The sequence below is a fragment of the Meles meles genome, chromosome 7, assembly GCF_922984935.1.
Source record: "Meles meles chromosome 7, mMelMel3.1 paternal haplotype, whole genome shotgun sequence".
In the NCBI taxonomy this organism is placed as follows: Eukaryota; Metazoa; Chordata; class Mammalia; order Carnivora; family Mustelidae; genus Meles; species Meles meles.
This window is the reverse complement of record NC_060072.1, coordinates 27,520,257-27,537,676: the sequence shown is the minus strand read 5'-3', so window position 1 is coordinate 27,537,676 and position 17,420 is coordinate 27,520,257. Positions and strand designations below refer to the sequence as shown.

General features: G+C 32.4%; 1 protein-coding gene across 2 annotated transcripts in view; it reads right to left on the bottom strand.

Moving 5' to 3' along the window:
- EEA1 (early endosome antigen 1) overlaps positions 1-17,420 on the bottom strand; it is a 124,702-nt gene that overhangs the window by 66,137 nt on the left and 41,145 nt on the right. For both annotated transcript variants that reach the window (XM_046012277.1, XM_046012278.1), the window contains 8 exons: positions 14,875-14,999; positions 14,251-14,305; positions 14,087-14,152; positions 10,799-10,838; positions 9,764-9,877; positions 9,027-9,148; positions 7,912-8,067; positions 224-340 (listed from right to left, as the gene is read on the bottom strand). In XM_046012277.1, the coding sequence (XP_045868233.1) occupies positions 224-340; positions 7,912-8,067; positions 9,027-9,148; positions 9,764-9,877; positions 10,799-10,838; positions 14,087-14,152; positions 14,251-14,305; positions 14,875-14,999 (795 nt within the window). The remainder of the gene's footprint in view (positions 1-223; positions 341-7,911; positions 8,068-9,026; positions 9,149-9,763; positions 9,878-10,798; positions 10,839-14,086; positions 14,153-14,250; positions 14,306-14,874; positions 15,000-17,420) is intronic.

Genomic DNA, 17,420 nt, shown 5'->3' with positions numbered 1-17,420 from the left:
GGCGATGGTGAATGGGGAGTTGTTCAAAGAGTGCAGAGTTTTAGTTCTGCAAGATGAAAAGAGTTCTGGAGATTGGTTTCATAACAATGTGAATGTCCTTAAACACTTAAAAACCAGAATAAGTCATGCTATACTCATGCCAATATATATACAACATACACAAGATTAAAATTTAAGATATATAAAATCAATTCACCACTATATATAGTTTTTAAATTCTCACCTGATTTTTTTGTGTTAATTCATTAAGTGAAATTTTAAGTTTTTGTAGTTCCTGTACATATACAGCAACTTCCTGGGGGCCTTTCGCAAGTTCACTCCTTAGCTGGCTTATTGTAGCCTTAAAAAAAGAAAGAAAAAAAAATTAGAGAAAACTAAAATGGAAAAGGAAATGGGAGTATCCAAAGGTTTTAAAGTTATACAGATTTCTGTCACTGTTGTTGTTAAATTGAAAAAATACTTAGAAGTTTCAACTTAGTTCTTCTTCCTGCATGTTTGAAAATTAATTTTTAAAATTTATCCAAAATGCACAACTTTATTTTGCATGAAATGAAGAGTTGGCATCCAACTTTAAGTGTCTGAGTCAGCATTGAACTATAAACTTGAATTTACTGGCTCTGAAACTCTGTACTTTAATCCTTCTGAATTTAAAGAAGATATGCAGGGCGCCTGGGTGGCTCAGTGGGTTAAGCCTCTGCCTTCGGCTCAGGTTATGATCTCAGAGTCCTGGGATTGAGTCCCACATCGGGCTCTCTGCTCAGCGGGGAGCCTGCTTCCCTCTCTCTCTCTCTCTCTGCCTGCCTCCCTGCCTACTTGTGATCTCTCTCTCTGTCAAATAAATAAAATTTTAAAAAATAAATAAATAAATAAGATATGCAAGCTATTATTACATTTTCTCCCAATTTCTATAGGAAATTTCCTTTTAATTTAAAAACAGTTTAAATAAATGCAAACATACAATACAGGTGGTAAAGGTGGTAAATCATCTTTTTTATTATAATTTTAAGTCTTTGTCCAAAGAAGTTATATAGTTTTATTTGATATAGTTTCATTAAGCTGGGCCACTCTGTGATCAGGTATAACAGCTGGATGTTAATTTGCTTTAACGTGTTTTAACATTTTTTAATGACATTAAGACAATGATTTCATCATTTAAAAAATAAGAGAAAAGTAATCAAAGATCTTGGAAACAGAAACTTCCTACACATGAGAATTTCAACAACTGGGGAGAGAGAGACTAAGTACTGCTTTTTAAGTATGGCTTCCTGAAAGTGAACTAACAAAGTAACTTTGTATTTCTAATATTGCTTATTGGCTTCACTTTTTACATTCCCAAAGCGACAATCATTTTCACTGTCTACATTCTTAATTAGTAAATAAACTGCCTATGAAAAAGACATACATTTTTAAAAATTTTTCTCCCATCAGTAGTTATCTATATCCAACATTACAAATAAGTACTTTCATTTTTAAGGGAGAAACCTTGGACAGCTATCAATTTATTTTGATAATAATCCCCACAGATCTTCCACTACTCTTCTTCTGGAAACCTTCCAATATGTGTGGCACTTTGTGTTTTTTAAAAAGGATTCTCATTTGGTGGTATATATATCTTCATCCATTACAGTGCTTTGGTTTAAAGTTTTGGAAACCATCTTATAAAGGAGGTTAAGTAATTAAACTGAATGATCAAACACTTGAGCTTATATTATTTTAATAATCGTAAGTTAATAAAACTAGTTTTTTGAGTGTTTTCCAAACTGTCTTAAAGGCAGTTAAGGCTTTTAAAAACTTTTAAAAACATTTCAAAAATCTTTTTTATGAATGGCAACATGTCTGAGATATCTTCCTTCCTGGTCTGTCCTTTTAAGGAAAACATTCATGTAAATAAACCAATTCTAATACAATGAAAGGCAATGTGTCATACTGCTTTACAGTTACAGCTTACATAGCATGTTTCAATAATAACTGATATGTGCTACTGTATACTTAAAAGAAGGAAATGTCAGGGGTTTTTCTTGTTTTTAAGTAGGTGTGGAACCCAGTGTGGGGCTTGAACTCATGACTCTGAGATCAAGACCTAAGCCAAGATTAAAAGTCAGACACTTAACTGAGCCACTCCGGCGCCCAAAAGAAGGAAATGTTTAAATATTCATTTTTTTTTTAACTATAGTCAAGTTAAAGGTATATTCTAATAACTTCTTTCTTAAATTGATCATGTAAACTTTTCATTGATATTGGGAGTTTATTTCAAACTGCTATTTCTAACAACTCTGAATCTCAGATCATTTTCTGTTAGTAACATTATGGATGTTAGCAGAAATATTAGGAACAGTTCAACTATTTTAAATTACTATGTATCAAAGGATTTAGCAGAGTAACACATAATAAACAAAAATAACAGTATATACTAAGATGCAAATTATGAGTATATTTCATTAAAATACCATGATTCTGCATTTAAGTATATTAGATATAGTAAGCCAAGAGTAACATCTATCTTGCTAATTAACTCCAAAATGTAGAAACAACAAGCAAAATATAAAGGAAAAATATCCAAAAATATTTTGCTATATTTTACAGTTTTTAGATACATTCATATAAATGATTTTATAATTTTAATACCTTAAAAACTAGATATCAGGTGTATCGTTTATCTTTTACACACTAAATATGTACTTTTTAGCAAGTATTTGAAATTTTTAATTTTACTCAAGGGTGGAAAAAGAAAGATGTGGTAAGAATTTATACCAAAAGGTATATTTTAGTCATGAGAAGAGGAGGAGGGGAGTGAATTACAGAAATCAATTTCTTGTGCTTTATGAATCACTGTAATCTTTTCAATGATCATGTATTATGGATTGTATAGGGGAAAAAATAAAAATTGTAAAGTCAAAATTTGCAAGGAAATAAATAAAACCCTTGTTCAAATATGACTATGGGTGAAATTCAAACAAAGATGCCTCTCTACATCGACTTTTCTATTTAACAGGCCAGACTCAGCTGTGCCTTGAGGCTTTAATAGCTGTCCTCCCTCTTCCCGGGAATGACTGCTCCCAATTCTTAACACTGATTCCTGCTTATTTCTCACACATATCCTTAAGAAGACGTTCCCTGATCATTCTATCCAAAATTGTCCTACATTATTGCCAGCTCCACTACACTACTGCCCATACATACACCCTGCTTTATTTTTCTTTTTTTTCCACCCAGTTGCCCCATTCCCCCACCCCCTTTCAGAAACTCTCAGCTTGTTTGTTTCCTATGATTAAGAGTCTCTTATGGTTTGTCTCCTTCTCTGGTTTCACCTTATTTTTCCCTCCCTTCCCCCATGATCCTCTGTTTTGTTTCTTAAATTCTACATATGAATGAGAGCCTATGGTAATTGTCTCTGACTGACTTATTTCGCTTAGCATAAAAGCCTCTAGTTTCATCCACATTGTTGCAGATGGCAAGATTTCATTCTTTTGATGGCTGAGCAGTATTCCACACATATCACATCTTCTTTACCCATTCATCTACCGATGGACATCTGGGCTCTTTCCACAGTTCAGCTATTGTGGACATTGCTGCTATAAATACTGGGGTGCTGGTGCCCCTTCAGATCACTACATTTGTGTCTTTGGGGTAGATACCTAGTAGTGCAATTGCTGGGTAGTAGTGTAGCTCTATTTTCAACTTTTTGATGACCTCCACACTGTTTTCCAGAGTGACTTCACCAGCTTGCATTCCCATCAACAGTATAGGAGGGTTCCCCTTTCTGTGCATCCTTGCCAACATCTGTCGTTTTCCTGACTTGTTAATTTTCCTGCTTTATTTTTCTTTATAGCACTTAGCATTAACTGATTTTCTGTCATGATTTGGCTTACTTACATACTGTCTGGCTTCCACAAAGAAATATAACTGTATGAGAACAGGCACTCTCTGTCTTACTCACTGTTGTATTCCCTACACCTAAAATAGTTGATGACCCTAGGCATTTAAAAAATACTCACTAAAGAAATGAGTGATTCATCTCCAAGGAGTTAATAGATTTTTGTTCCCAATATCAGACCAAATAAAATAGTCTGCATTTCCTTGAAGCCATGTTATTGAATTCAACACTGGATTTTTACTAAAAATCTTAAATTAAAAAATAATTAAGGAAAGACAGTATTTAAGGTATTATTTAAGATATAATTAAGGAAAGAGAAAGCTAATGCTTTAGAATTATAATTACTGTTCTAATACTATATTACTATTAGTAAACAGTCATTTAAAGATGGTTATAAATTTGCTTGATTAAAAAAATGAGAGTACCTTTGTAGTTCTGAGATTGCCTTAAAACACAAAATTGCCATATGACAATAGAAGGTGCTATGTATTACTAAAATTAAAAGCCTTCCAAAAAACACATTACCTCAAGTTTAAGCATCTCCATTAGAAAGCAGAAAAAAAATAATAAAATGATGGATGAAAGGTGGAAGACAAGACTGACAAAAGTACACAATGAACATACAAATGTCAAACATACTGTTAAATCTGATCTCTGATATGTACATACTTTTAAAAGACATTTAAGTATTCTCTTTAATAACTATGCATGAGTATAATCATTTTTATTCCATCTTTATAAATATTTTAGCTTTTCAAAATGAGTTTATTTGGAATACATTAAGATTGCTAAAAGATCACTTCCATTAAAGACCACACCAAATATAAGTTGATTACAGCTTTGATATTTTCAATAATGTATATTTTTTACAATAATATTTTTAACCCTTAAATCCTCAATTTCTGATCTATAACAGTATTTTCAAATGCTTTAGAATAAGTTATTTTTCTAAAATACCTAGACCAAAAAAAAAAAATTGTCAATGAATTCATAATGTATATGTAAATGAAAGTAATGGAACATAAGAACATACTTAACATTACATGTTAGATTATGTCTTCAGCCTCAATTAGAAATACCAAATAAATCATTACATTTTTGGCTTCTTTAATTCCTTTTAATGTATTTTGTTTCAGACACAGTATTTAGGTTCTATGAAATAGTAATATGTAAAATAATTTTTTTCATGAAGTGTTACAATCCACCAAGAAATTTGAGAATAGGATTGAAGTTTAATAGATCAGTAAAATACATGTCATATATTTAAAAAGTAAGCAGAAGATAGAAACAAATGGAGTTATAAACAAATAAATGAGATGGAATATCTAGACATTAATTTTTTAATATGAAAATGGTATGAGACATAATTCAAAAGTATTTTAAGTTGTATTCAATATAAATACTATAACATACAATACAGCAAAATATAAAAAGTAATAACAGTAAGTATTAGGTCAAGATTAATAGCACAGATTTACTTATAAGGCAATTATCAGACCACCCAAAATGAGAGAAAATGATAGAGAAAGACTGCAGGCTTTGGAGAAGACCTGAGTTCTAGTCCTAGCTTCCTTACATGAAGTGCATGCACTTAAATAATTTATTTACCTTCACTGAGCCTCAGATTCCTTCCATAAAAAACAGACATAATACTTCATTTATAGGTTAAAAGAAACAAACAAGACCATATATTTAAAGTATGTGGCATAGTATCAAAAACCTAGTGGTACTCAAAAAGTTAAGAGTTTATTTCCAATAATAATATTACTGACTCTTAGTCTACCATTTCCTAAAGTTGTTCAGAAGACTTCAGTATAATGCGAGGTCTCAATCATTACAAACCTTTGTTAATTAAGTAGAAAGTAAATATTATCCTTGTTTTACTAAAAATATGATGAAATGTTAGGTTGCTATTCAGCAAGAATAAATTTATTTTAAAATTTATTTCAAAACATTTAAAAAGAAAAATTTTATGAAAATATAAAAGAAAATGTGAAGAATGGATTTCTATGCCACTTTTCTTTTCCAGAAACATCTTTCTGAGAGAAAAAAAAATAATCATTGTTTCCCGCAATCAACCTTGTTGACAGAAAGATAGTATAGGAAGACACTAAATCCTTTTCTCCCAAATTTTATATAATTCTAGTTATGCTTTTTCATCTTAAATGACCTCCTCATAACATATAAGGATAATTTAATCTATGTGAATAAAAATGCAAATGTACAAAAATCTTCCATATTACACAAATTATTAAATATTACTCAGAAATATTTTCCCACATATATTTTTCTCAAAATGCAAGTAAATATATAAATTTCTTCTCCCTGTTCAAATTCTTGTTTAACAAGTAAATATGTAACTCCATAATTCTCAGCTGGAAAAGGTCAGAGAGGATTGTACTTTAAAATAGATATATCATAAAAGTGTCATTATTGTGATTCAATTTTAGTCACCCTTTTATATTTGTTTGGAAATTTCAAATAACATTAAAGGAATGTTTTTAATCAAAAAGAGAATATAATTTTTTAAAAATTTGAGAAATACTAGTGGGCAAGCAGATTTAATCAAAAATAATTCTTACTGAAGCACAGAAATAAATGACTCAATTCACCCAAATTCAAGTATTTCTGCTTTCACATTATCTGAATGGGATTTTTCCTTGAGACTTCTTTGATTCAGCATCTCCTTGATTACATAGTAGAACCATTTAACTGGCTTTAGTAAGTTCATGAACCCCCTGAAATTGTTTTAAAAACTGTGGAGTTATATGTCACTGGGCTACAAGATCACTTTTAGGAAATCTGCAGCTGAAATTCATAAACTTTAAAGTCTAAAGTACTAATCATCATAAAGCTTCATATGCCTATGCATGTAATATTCATAAACTTTCCTCCCATTAGGAGGAAAAAGAAAAAGGATGACATGGTTATCTATAATATTTATACTCCATAGCTCACTGTATTACTAATTGTGAATAGAGTGGCTTTTGGATCACTAGCTTTAAAATTTCAAGAAAAAAACGGAAACTGAAATGTCACTTTAACTCAACTTTTTAAACTGAAAGTATGAAAAACAAAGCTCCACATCACATAAAAGAGCTTAAGAACTAAAAACAATTAATAGACTATTAATAGATTAAAAAAATCCTCTATAATACAGTATAAGGGGGAAAGGCTAGCATTTTTAAGCAAATATATTTATTACATATCCTAGAGCTTGTCATATACTGACATAATTATGTATCTCAAAGATGTACAGGCCAAAGTCAAGTCATGTGACAAATAGTAAAAGGAACTGAAAATGTTTATCCTGGAAGAGAAAGAACTCAGTAAATATGAACAGTCTTCAAATATCTCATCTGGAAAAAAGGAACAATTTATTCTGCGTAATTCCTAAGGAGAACTGGACCCAGTGCATGTAAATTACAGGAAAACAAATGTTGACTCAACAGAACATCTGACCTACAAAAAAATATGCACCTCCTAGAATACCTAACAAGTAAGTATCACCTATAAGATGCTATCTATAGAGGGGAGTCCTGGGCAAAGTGTTAGACTTAGCTGATTTTTAAGATTTCTTTCAACAACATAATTCAATAATTGGTAAATGAGAAACAAACCTATAAGAAAATAGGTTTTTCCTAAATATTTTTTCTGAACAACACTGGTAATACAATTGTAAAAAATGAAATCATACTTCCTTTACCTCTACCAAGCTGACATAAACTCTATTACCACTTATTGACTAGCTTGGATCAAATTTAACTTTAAATATCATCTCCCCACAATATATATCATTTATTAAATAAAACAATACTCTTACACAAACATTCTTCTCTACAGGTCTAGCTTCATAAAGCAAAGTTGAATACTGTCTCTCAGATTAGACTGATTATATACAAATATCATCAGAGCAAATGAAAGTCAAATACTGCTTTGATAGATCACTCAGAAAAATCTCAAATGTTGGCTTTACTCAATAGTATACACTAAACAAGTTAACAAAAGTCACATTTAGGCATACTGAACTTACTTACCTCTGAGTTGGCATATTCTGCCTGTAACTTTTTGCACTCATCTTTGAGTTTTTCAGATTCTTTCTCACATTCCAATGTCATGTTGTCCATTAGTGTTTGAACTTGTACCAATTCTTTTTTTAGCACAGCAACATCTTCTATACCAGGTCTCTGAAGCTGTAGAGCACATTTTCATTAAAAAATAAGGTGAGAAAACTAAAAGAACACACATTTTTATATGGTTTTACTATAAAGACATCAAATGAAAATAATCTTGATATCAATTATTGGATTGCAAACATTGACCACTGATCTTTCGGCAACAAGCCTCTCCTCTTCCCAACATATATGTCCTATTTAATAGAATTACCACTCAAGGCACAAAACGGAAAATTCACAATTATTCTAAGTGCTTTATTTTCCTTTCTTTTCCTTTCACAAACTACACCCAATGGTCATAACAATCACTTGATAAATGTCACATTTTGAAGCATAAATGCCTCATCCTCTATCCTAGAAAACTGGTACTAAAAATAAAGGAGCCAATGTAAGCATAATTAGGGTTTGTTGCAGACTGGATATGGTTGATTTTATTGACATATTTATTGAACCTTAAATAAAGGACAGAAAGGAGTCAAGGGCAGATTCAAGGTTTTTACAGCTTGGGAGAATGTTGAAGATGTGTAATACCAATGACAGAAATGCAGCTGAGGAGGAAATATGATGACTTGATGTTACATTTGATGAATTTGAAATAAAAGCTGGAAATGCAATCAGGTGTACCCTAAAAATAGGTCGATTTATAAAACCAAAGTGCAAAGAAAGGTCAGGATCAGAGATGAAGATAGGAAAGAGCAAAAAGATGGATAACAAGATAGAAACAGCGAAAATGCTAAGCAAAAAGATAGTATTAAGATAGAAATACAAAAATATTAAGGTAATAAATTTTGCATCCTGGATTCCATTTCTATGTAAAAAATCCTATTAGTATATATGCAGAGGAAAGAACTATAAGGAATTTTTATTTCTTCCATTTTAGACAAGCTATGCTTTTAAAATTTTTCACCAGAGTATGTATATCATTTTTAATTTAGAAAATTAGAAAAGTACATTCCAATAAATGGTTTCTAAATTACCAGTTCAGTCTTGAGATCTTGAATTATAGTTTTTTCTTTGTTTAATTCTTCTGTCAGATGTGCTACTTTTTGGTCAGCAGCTTCTCGAAGACTCCTTTCTTCATCATATTTTGACTTTATATCTAATTTAAAAGAGTTATAAATATTAGTTTTATGACATTAACTCTAGGAAAGGACAGTTTTATGAAGTCCTGTATATTATACAGTTTTATAAATTCCCGCATATTACACAATGCATATCTATATATCACTAATTCAAATTCACATTCCTTATATAACCATAAACACATACAGTAACTTTAACTTCTGGTTACATGAAATGATGAACTTAAAATAATCAAATGTTTCTGTCTACATAAATTCCATATAGCACAGCACTGTTATGAATTAGCTTGTTAATGTATCAATATGCTAATTGATAGCATAACCAAATATTACATCTATATTATTTAATTTCTTCAAAATGTTACCTATTAATGTTTAAGTATACCCCGAAAGAAAATTTACCTTCTCTAAATTTTAAGAATTCTACAGAGAAAATCAGTCCCTTGAAAGGAGGTGAGAGGACAAATTAATTTTTATAGCAATTCTACTATTAAATTCTAGTAATCACCACCATAGTATATAACAAATGCCTTCTCACACTAACATACAATTAATGCCTTATTTCTAGGCTCTATAATAGCAAAAAGGTAAGGAGGCTGATGTACTAGCTAAAAAAATCCGATTCAATTTACCTGCGATTTCAGTGGCAAGTTGGGCTGCTTTCTGTTCAAATAAGTCTTTCATTTGCTTAATATTAAAATTTTCTGTTTGGGCTTCTTCTAATTGTTGTTCCAAAGACTGCAGTTCTACAAAAAAAAGTATCATAGTTATTCAAATATATAATTAATGCTAATTATATCTCCTAAATTGTTATTACTTATATCCTAATCATTATAGGAAAGATAATCAACATTAAAAAAAAGACAATCAACATGAGTCTATCATCTTGTAAATTACAAATAGAATATATCAACATTTCAAGAATTAAGCATATCCAATTCATTTAAGCCACAAGTCATAATTTATAATCATATAAAACAAATGAAAAGAATATTTAGCATCATGCCCAAATAATCCATAAATATTTGTTTCAAGATTATTTTGATTTCACATTTGTTATTTTCCAATGACCATCAATTAACCAAAGCAGAATATATTCTGCCTCTCTAAAATTTATTATAATGAGAAATGAAGTTAGAAATGGTTTAAAATCAAGGTCTTATATAAAATAAAAGAATCAATTAAAATATACAGCCAACTCCTAATACTTCATTCTCATAAAAAGATGTCAGAGGGAAAGTAAATAGAACAGCTAGCCTCAAAATATAATTTTGATTACTCATTGAGCATTCCTCCAGTTAAAGTCAATTACAAAGATGCTAGTTTCATCATTTTATTCCAAGAGAAAAAGAGTACATCACTCTTTAAAATAGTTTTAACTTTTCATTAAACTATATTCATGTAATATTCCAGGAGTTTATTTATAACTACAGAATATAACAAATTAAGAAAACACTAAGATTTTTGTTGGCTGATTAAATTATGAACTTCAAAGGTAATATTCTAAATCTGAAATATGACTATTATCTTCACTGTTTTAGAGCCAGAAAGTATAACCATAATACAAATTTATATAGCAGACATCAGAGAAAAGGTAAAAACTAAAAAAGAAGAATAAGCAAGGAGAAAAAGAAAAATGAAAAAACATCTGCTTTAAGTAAAGTTACCTGCTGCTGAGTCAGCCACCATTCCATCAGGCTTAGACTCCTCAATGAAAATAAGACATAAACAAACACATTAAAATGAAAAGAAAATACTATTACCATTGCCAATGTGAAAAAAAAAAAAATCTCTAAAAGCCACATTCTGTGAGGTAAGTAGCAAGATTTTGATAACATTCTGGCCTGTTCACAATCTTCCAGATCTCTAAAGTACCATTAGGCAGATTGGCATAATGATCTACTTGCAGTCACTGGTTTTAAGAATTTTTTATGTTAATATAAAGTTATAATGGATCTTGCAATAGATTTTAATGCAGGCTCCCTGCTGGGCTTGAACTCACAACACTGAGATCAAGACCTGAGCTAAGATCAAGAGCTAGATGCTTGACTGAGCCACCCAGACACACAAGTAAAGATTATAAAATAACATAAATTATTATCATTATAAACATAGATTCTAAAGCCAATACTTAAGTCAGCAGATAAGATTCATAATCTCATAGGGGCGCCTGGGTGGCTGTCAGTTAAGCATTAGACTCTTGGCTTTGGCTCAGCTCATGATCTCAGGGTCTTGGGACAGAGCCTCATGTCAGGCTCTTAGCTCAGTGGGGAGTCTGCTTGAGATTTTCTGTCCCTCCTCCCTAACCCCCACCAGCTTGCACGCGCTCTCTCTTTCTCTCTCTCTCTCTCTCTCTCTCTCTCTAAAATAAATAATAAATAAACTAATCTTTTCTTTTCTAAAAGATTTATTTATCCAACAGAAAGAGAGAGAGCACAAGTGGGCAGAGCAGCAGACAGGGAGAAGGAAAAGAAGGCTCCCCGCTGAGCAGGGAGCCCAGTGCAGGCTCAATCCTGGGACCCTGGGCTCATGACCCAAGCCAAAGGCAGACATCTAACCAACTGAACCACCCACACACCCAATAAATAAATCTTTAAAAAAATAAAAAAGATTCAATCCTGGGGCGCCTGGGTGGATCAGTGGGTTAAAGCCTCTGCCTTCAGCTCGGGTCATGATCCCAGAGTCCTGGGATCGAGCCCCGCATCCGGCTCTCTGCTCTGCAGGGAGCCTGCTTCCTCCTCTCTCTCTGCCTGCCTCTCTGTCTACTTGTGATTTCTCTCTGTCAAATAAATAAAATACTTTAAAAAAAAAGATTCAATCTTGTAACATATAAAATTTTGCATAAACTAAAATATGCCATGAAGCTATCATTACTAAAAAGTTTGGCATTAAAAGCACAAATTTGTAATTGAGAATTATAAATCATCATTTAAAAAAACAGAAATAAAGAATATATCCCAGGGGCGCCTGGGTGGCTCAGTGGGTTAAAGCTTCTGCCTTCGGCTCAGGTCATGATCCGGGGTTCCTGGGATCAAGCCCCGCATCGGGCTCTCTGCTCCACAGGGAGCCTGCTTCCTCCTCTCTCTCTGCCTGCCTCTCTGCCTAGTTGTGGTTTCTCTCTGTCAAATAAATAAAATATTTAAAAAAAAAAGAATATATCCCATAAGGTTTAATTATGTGCTTACGAATAAAACACTATATTGCCTAGTCATTATTTTCACATTCTAAAAAATTATACATATCTGAAAGAGCTTAATAAGGCATCTCAATGTATATCTGACTTTTTATTTTCCTGTACATTAGATTTAGACATACTAGTGCTAAAAATCACCAATATTTTAAATACATTGCCTCCAAAAGTAAATTTCCTAAACCAAGGCAATTTCATCTTGCAATGTGGAGAATTTATTTATTAAATGTGAAAAAGTCATCTCAAATGTAGAAAACAGTTTCCTCTGTTCTCAGGTACAAAAAAATAATACAGCCCATGTTTTGTGAATTGTTAATGGCATCTCTGTAAAACATGAGTAAGTAAATGTAAGTATTGTAGATTACCAAAAACTTCTTTCCTACCTCAAATACAGAAGCTGAGAATAAGACTGATACCTTGTTATTCATTTATTTGCTTTTTTTTTTAGTCCAAATGGCAATTTTTGGTGAAAAAACAAAAAGGCAAAAAGAGGGGCACCTGGCTGGTTCAGTCTGTTAAGCATCTGCCTTGAGCTCAGTTCATGATCTCAGAGTCCTGACATGGAGCCCTGCATCAGGTTCCCTGCCCAGTGGAAAGTCTGCTTCTCCTTTTCCCTCTCCCTCTCCCTCTGCTGCTCTTCCTGCTTGTGCTCTCTTGCTCACATACTCTCTCTCCCTCAAATGAATAAATAAAATCTTAAAAAAAGGGGAAAAAAGGCAGTAAGAGTCACAATGTACTAAAATGCAAAGGAATCACTAATTACTTAATAAAATGAATAGAACTATTGTTGAAGGGTATCCACTTTATTCTTACAAATAAGAACTATTATTTGGTAAAATTCATTATTCTATGACTCTTTATGTAACTGTAATACAAAAGCCAATATAATTTTATTTTTTTAAGATTTTATTTACTTATTTGAGAGAGAGAGAAAGAGATCACAGTAGGGGAAGGGTTAGAGGGAGAAGCAAACTCCCAGTCGAGTAGGAAGCCCAACGCAGGACTTGGTCCATGACCTGAGCCCAAAGCAGATACTTAATCGACTGAGCCACCCAGGTGTCCCAAAAGCCAATACAATTTTAATATAAAAATCATAATTGGTTAAGACATTTATTTAGAAAATACATTAAACTATGTATCAATAGAATCTCACTCCAAAGTTACCACTTTTGATACCAATGATTTTGGTTTTTTTCTATGCATTATTTTTATATAAAGCAGTGTGTGTATGTGCATGTATGTGTGTACATACATATATATATAAATATTTTTATTGTTTTTTTAAAATAACACTGGTTTAAAAGAAAACTAAAATTGTTAATACAACCATTCCCCCACATTTTCAAATAATCAGCATAAATGTAAACAAAAAAGTTAATAATAGTTCTTTCCCTACTAATAGACAATTTAGCGATTTCTAATTTGTCACAACACAAATGCTCTGAAGAATTTCACTATTATCTGAACCTGTATTTTTCAATAATTTAGGTATATTGTGAGAAAATTAGAATAATGCAGACTGGTATAAAAAAATTCCACAGGTAACTGATTCTTAATAGAACATCTTTAAGAAATTACATCTTAGCTTCCCAATTATTTGTTTGCTTTCACGAGAATTCCAAAAGATATACACTTAAGGCTATAAATACAGATAAACAAATTAGAAGAAGTTATTTATTACAGGTCACCTGCTAAGAAAATGCTTATTTTCAACAATGAAAATAAACAACTAATAAACACACTTTAAGTATTTAAAAGCATTTACTTGCTGCTGCAACCCTTGAAATTTTTCTAATTCTTTCTTTAATTCTTCTGAGTACCATTTTTCTTCCTAAGGAGAAAAAAGTATATATTCTTATTTAGTAAATTTCAAAAGATTTATTATGCAAAACACTGAAAATAAACAAATATAATCATTTTTATTGTTACCTTAAGTGAAGCCTGAAGGTCTTGGACCTCTTGTCTAAGTAGTGTTATATCATCTCTAAACATAAATTGGGGGAAAAAAGGAATTAATAGTTAATGTCCTCTAATAACCTGGTCTCTTAATAAATCATGGCTAGTGACTACACATTAATATTCTAGTTTTCTCAATTAAAAAAAAAGTTTTAGAATTTTACATATAGAATTTTATGTATACCCCTTAGAAAAATAACTTTATTCTGAAAGGTCATTGTTTATGAATGGAAAAACACCTTACCACAGAAATGATATAATCATTAAGTGCCTGAGCCAGATACAAAATATCTCCCATTAATTTCCCAATAATAAGGATTAATAGCTTCCTATTGCAGTTAGCATAAAATCTGAACTCATTAACAAGGACTATACAATCTGGACAGTATAGTCCCTGCCTTAACACCCTCCTCCTCATTCTCTCATCTCAGGCAACTCTGGCCTTGAGTCCTATCAAACCTTCTCATGTTCTAGTCTCCTTACCTCAGAGTCAGTCTGGCAAAGAACAGTGAGCACACTACTTGGGCCCTAACACACAAAACAGATAATATCACATGCACTCATAACAGCGTATACTTCAAAGCGATTGTACTGTACCGCTTCAGAGCAAGAGCCTCTCCTCCATGACTTGAGTCATTACCAGCATCATGAACTACCTCATAGTGTTTGAAAAGTTCATCAGCAGATCCAAGGGATTTCATACACTGGGGACATATGAAACCCTGTAGAAAGAGACAGAAAAAGTTTACAAAATTCTGCTTAATACTGTAAGACAGCAATTTGTATATTATGAAATACAGTCAAATATTACACCAATGGTGCCATTAGTAGACTGTAATTTATGACGTTAAGCTCAAAATCTGGTATTGTGTAAATGTATATCCCTGTCTATTCTGGTGGGAAGTTTATGAAATATGAAGAAACCCTTAAAACCACCTTGTAGGTTGAATAAATTGATGGCTAGAATACAGAATTCTAATTTGAGAATATAGTTCTAATCTAGAAGACTAGTTGAGAAGATCTACCATCATGTCCTCTCTCTTTCTAGACGTGCCCCTTAGTAAAATAATATCTGCCCTAAACTACTTCATAGGAATGATAACAAAAAAAAAAAACCTAAAAACAAAGTATTATGATCACTAAAGGAAAAAGGTAATATAGTAAATAATTTATAATTACCACAGAATATCTATAATGATTGAGAAGTATTGTAGTACTACTGTATATACTGTAAATTCCTTGCTAACCTAAGATTAACACTGTAAAAGCCCAAAGTCAATAGTCCCATAAAATATTAAGCACTTATAAATAATCTCAGAATTATATGACTATGGCATACAAGGTCCTGTATGAGTATTCCCTCAATGACCTAATCACTCTGATGCCTGGACACCTCTCACTCTGTACAACTCTACTGACATTTTCAACTATTCTGACTTACTTATAGTCTCTAAGCACACCATGGTATCCCACATTTCTTTGCATATACTGCTTTCCCCCCCCAGCACTATGCTTAGTAGCTTGTCAAGTTTCTACTTTCACTAAAATAAACAACACACTGAGGCTTTTCATCCATGTTTCCATAATGGCTAGTGTAGTATTTCTGAGCATACTTTGTATTTTCTACACTGAATATTTATTTAATAAAATAAAATAACCAGCAGCAAACTCAGCCATTAGAGCATGGTTATGAGTTCACAAGTCATGGTTATGACTTCAAGGTTATGAGTTCAAGCCCGAACTGGGTATGGAGCCTACTTAAACATAAATAAATAAGTAATAAAAATGTAATAAAAAAGTAATAAAATGTAATTAAAAAGTATTAAAAATTCTGACAGGACAGAATTTGGCAAAAAGCAAAAACAGAAGAGGGGTACCTAGGTAGGTCAGAGGGTTAAGCATCTACCTTCCACTCAGGTCATGAGCGGATCAAGTCCCACATTGGACTCCCTGTTCAGCAGGAAATCTGCTTCTCCCTCTGCCCTTCCTCCCCACTTGTTCTCTTTCACACACTCAAATAAATAAAAATCTCTATTAAAAAAGAAAAAAACAGAAGAGCTTTAACACCTTGCCAATTACAAAACCTTCCAAGGGATAGCCTGAGGAAAGTAATAAATACTCTGAACAAGTAAAAACCAAAAAATTAGTAAAAACTTCTCCTTCGCTGGGTGCTACACAAACAGCATATTGTCATTTCTCATTTATGTATGCTGTGTGGCAGAATCAAGGTTTGTTGTGTACTGGGGATACTGATACATAGACAAATATTACCAGACAATGGTACAAATACAAGTAGATATAAAGAACTACAGGAACACAGGAAAAGAGGAATCCAACTCTGCCTGTAGCAGGAGTTACTGCTTTACAAAAAATGCACAGATACTCATATAGATTATGTATATGTGTATACACACTAGACACTAGACACTGGAATTTGGTACTAAAGAATGAGTAGGAGTTTGTCAGAAATAAAAGAAAGGCATTCTAACAAAGGTATAGAAAGAGGTTTGAAACAGTAGTGCTGCATTTGGGAAACAGAGGTGTGTCCTGATCACAGAGCCAGAGTGAGCGGCAGGGGCACAACAGGTAAATGAACACAATGATCTCCTATGAAACCCCTGAAATGAGCAAAGAAAGTAGTATCAATGATGCCCTGAGGCTGCAGAGATATTTGATGCTCAGCACTGTCTTTAAATGAATGAATGTTTCTGGTCTATGTGCTAATCTAGCTGATGTTGTGCTCTTTCTTCAAAAAAAGGGGAACCCTCCTCCACTGTTGGTGGGAATGCAAGCTGGTGCAACCACTCTGGAAAACAGCATGGAGGTTCCTCAAAATGTTGAAAATAGAACTACCCTATGACCCAGCAATTGCACTACTGGGTATTTACCCTAAAGATACAGACGTAGTGATCCGAAGGGGCACGTGTACCCGAATGTTTATAGCAGCAATGTCTACAATAGCCAAACTATGGAAAGAACCTAGATGTCCATCAACAGATGAATGGATAAAGAAGATGTGGTATATATACACAATGGAATACTATGCAGCCATCAAAAGAAATGAAATCTTGCCATTTGCGACGACGTGGATGGAACTAGAGCGTATCATGCTTAGTGAAATAAGTCAACTGGAGAAAGACAAC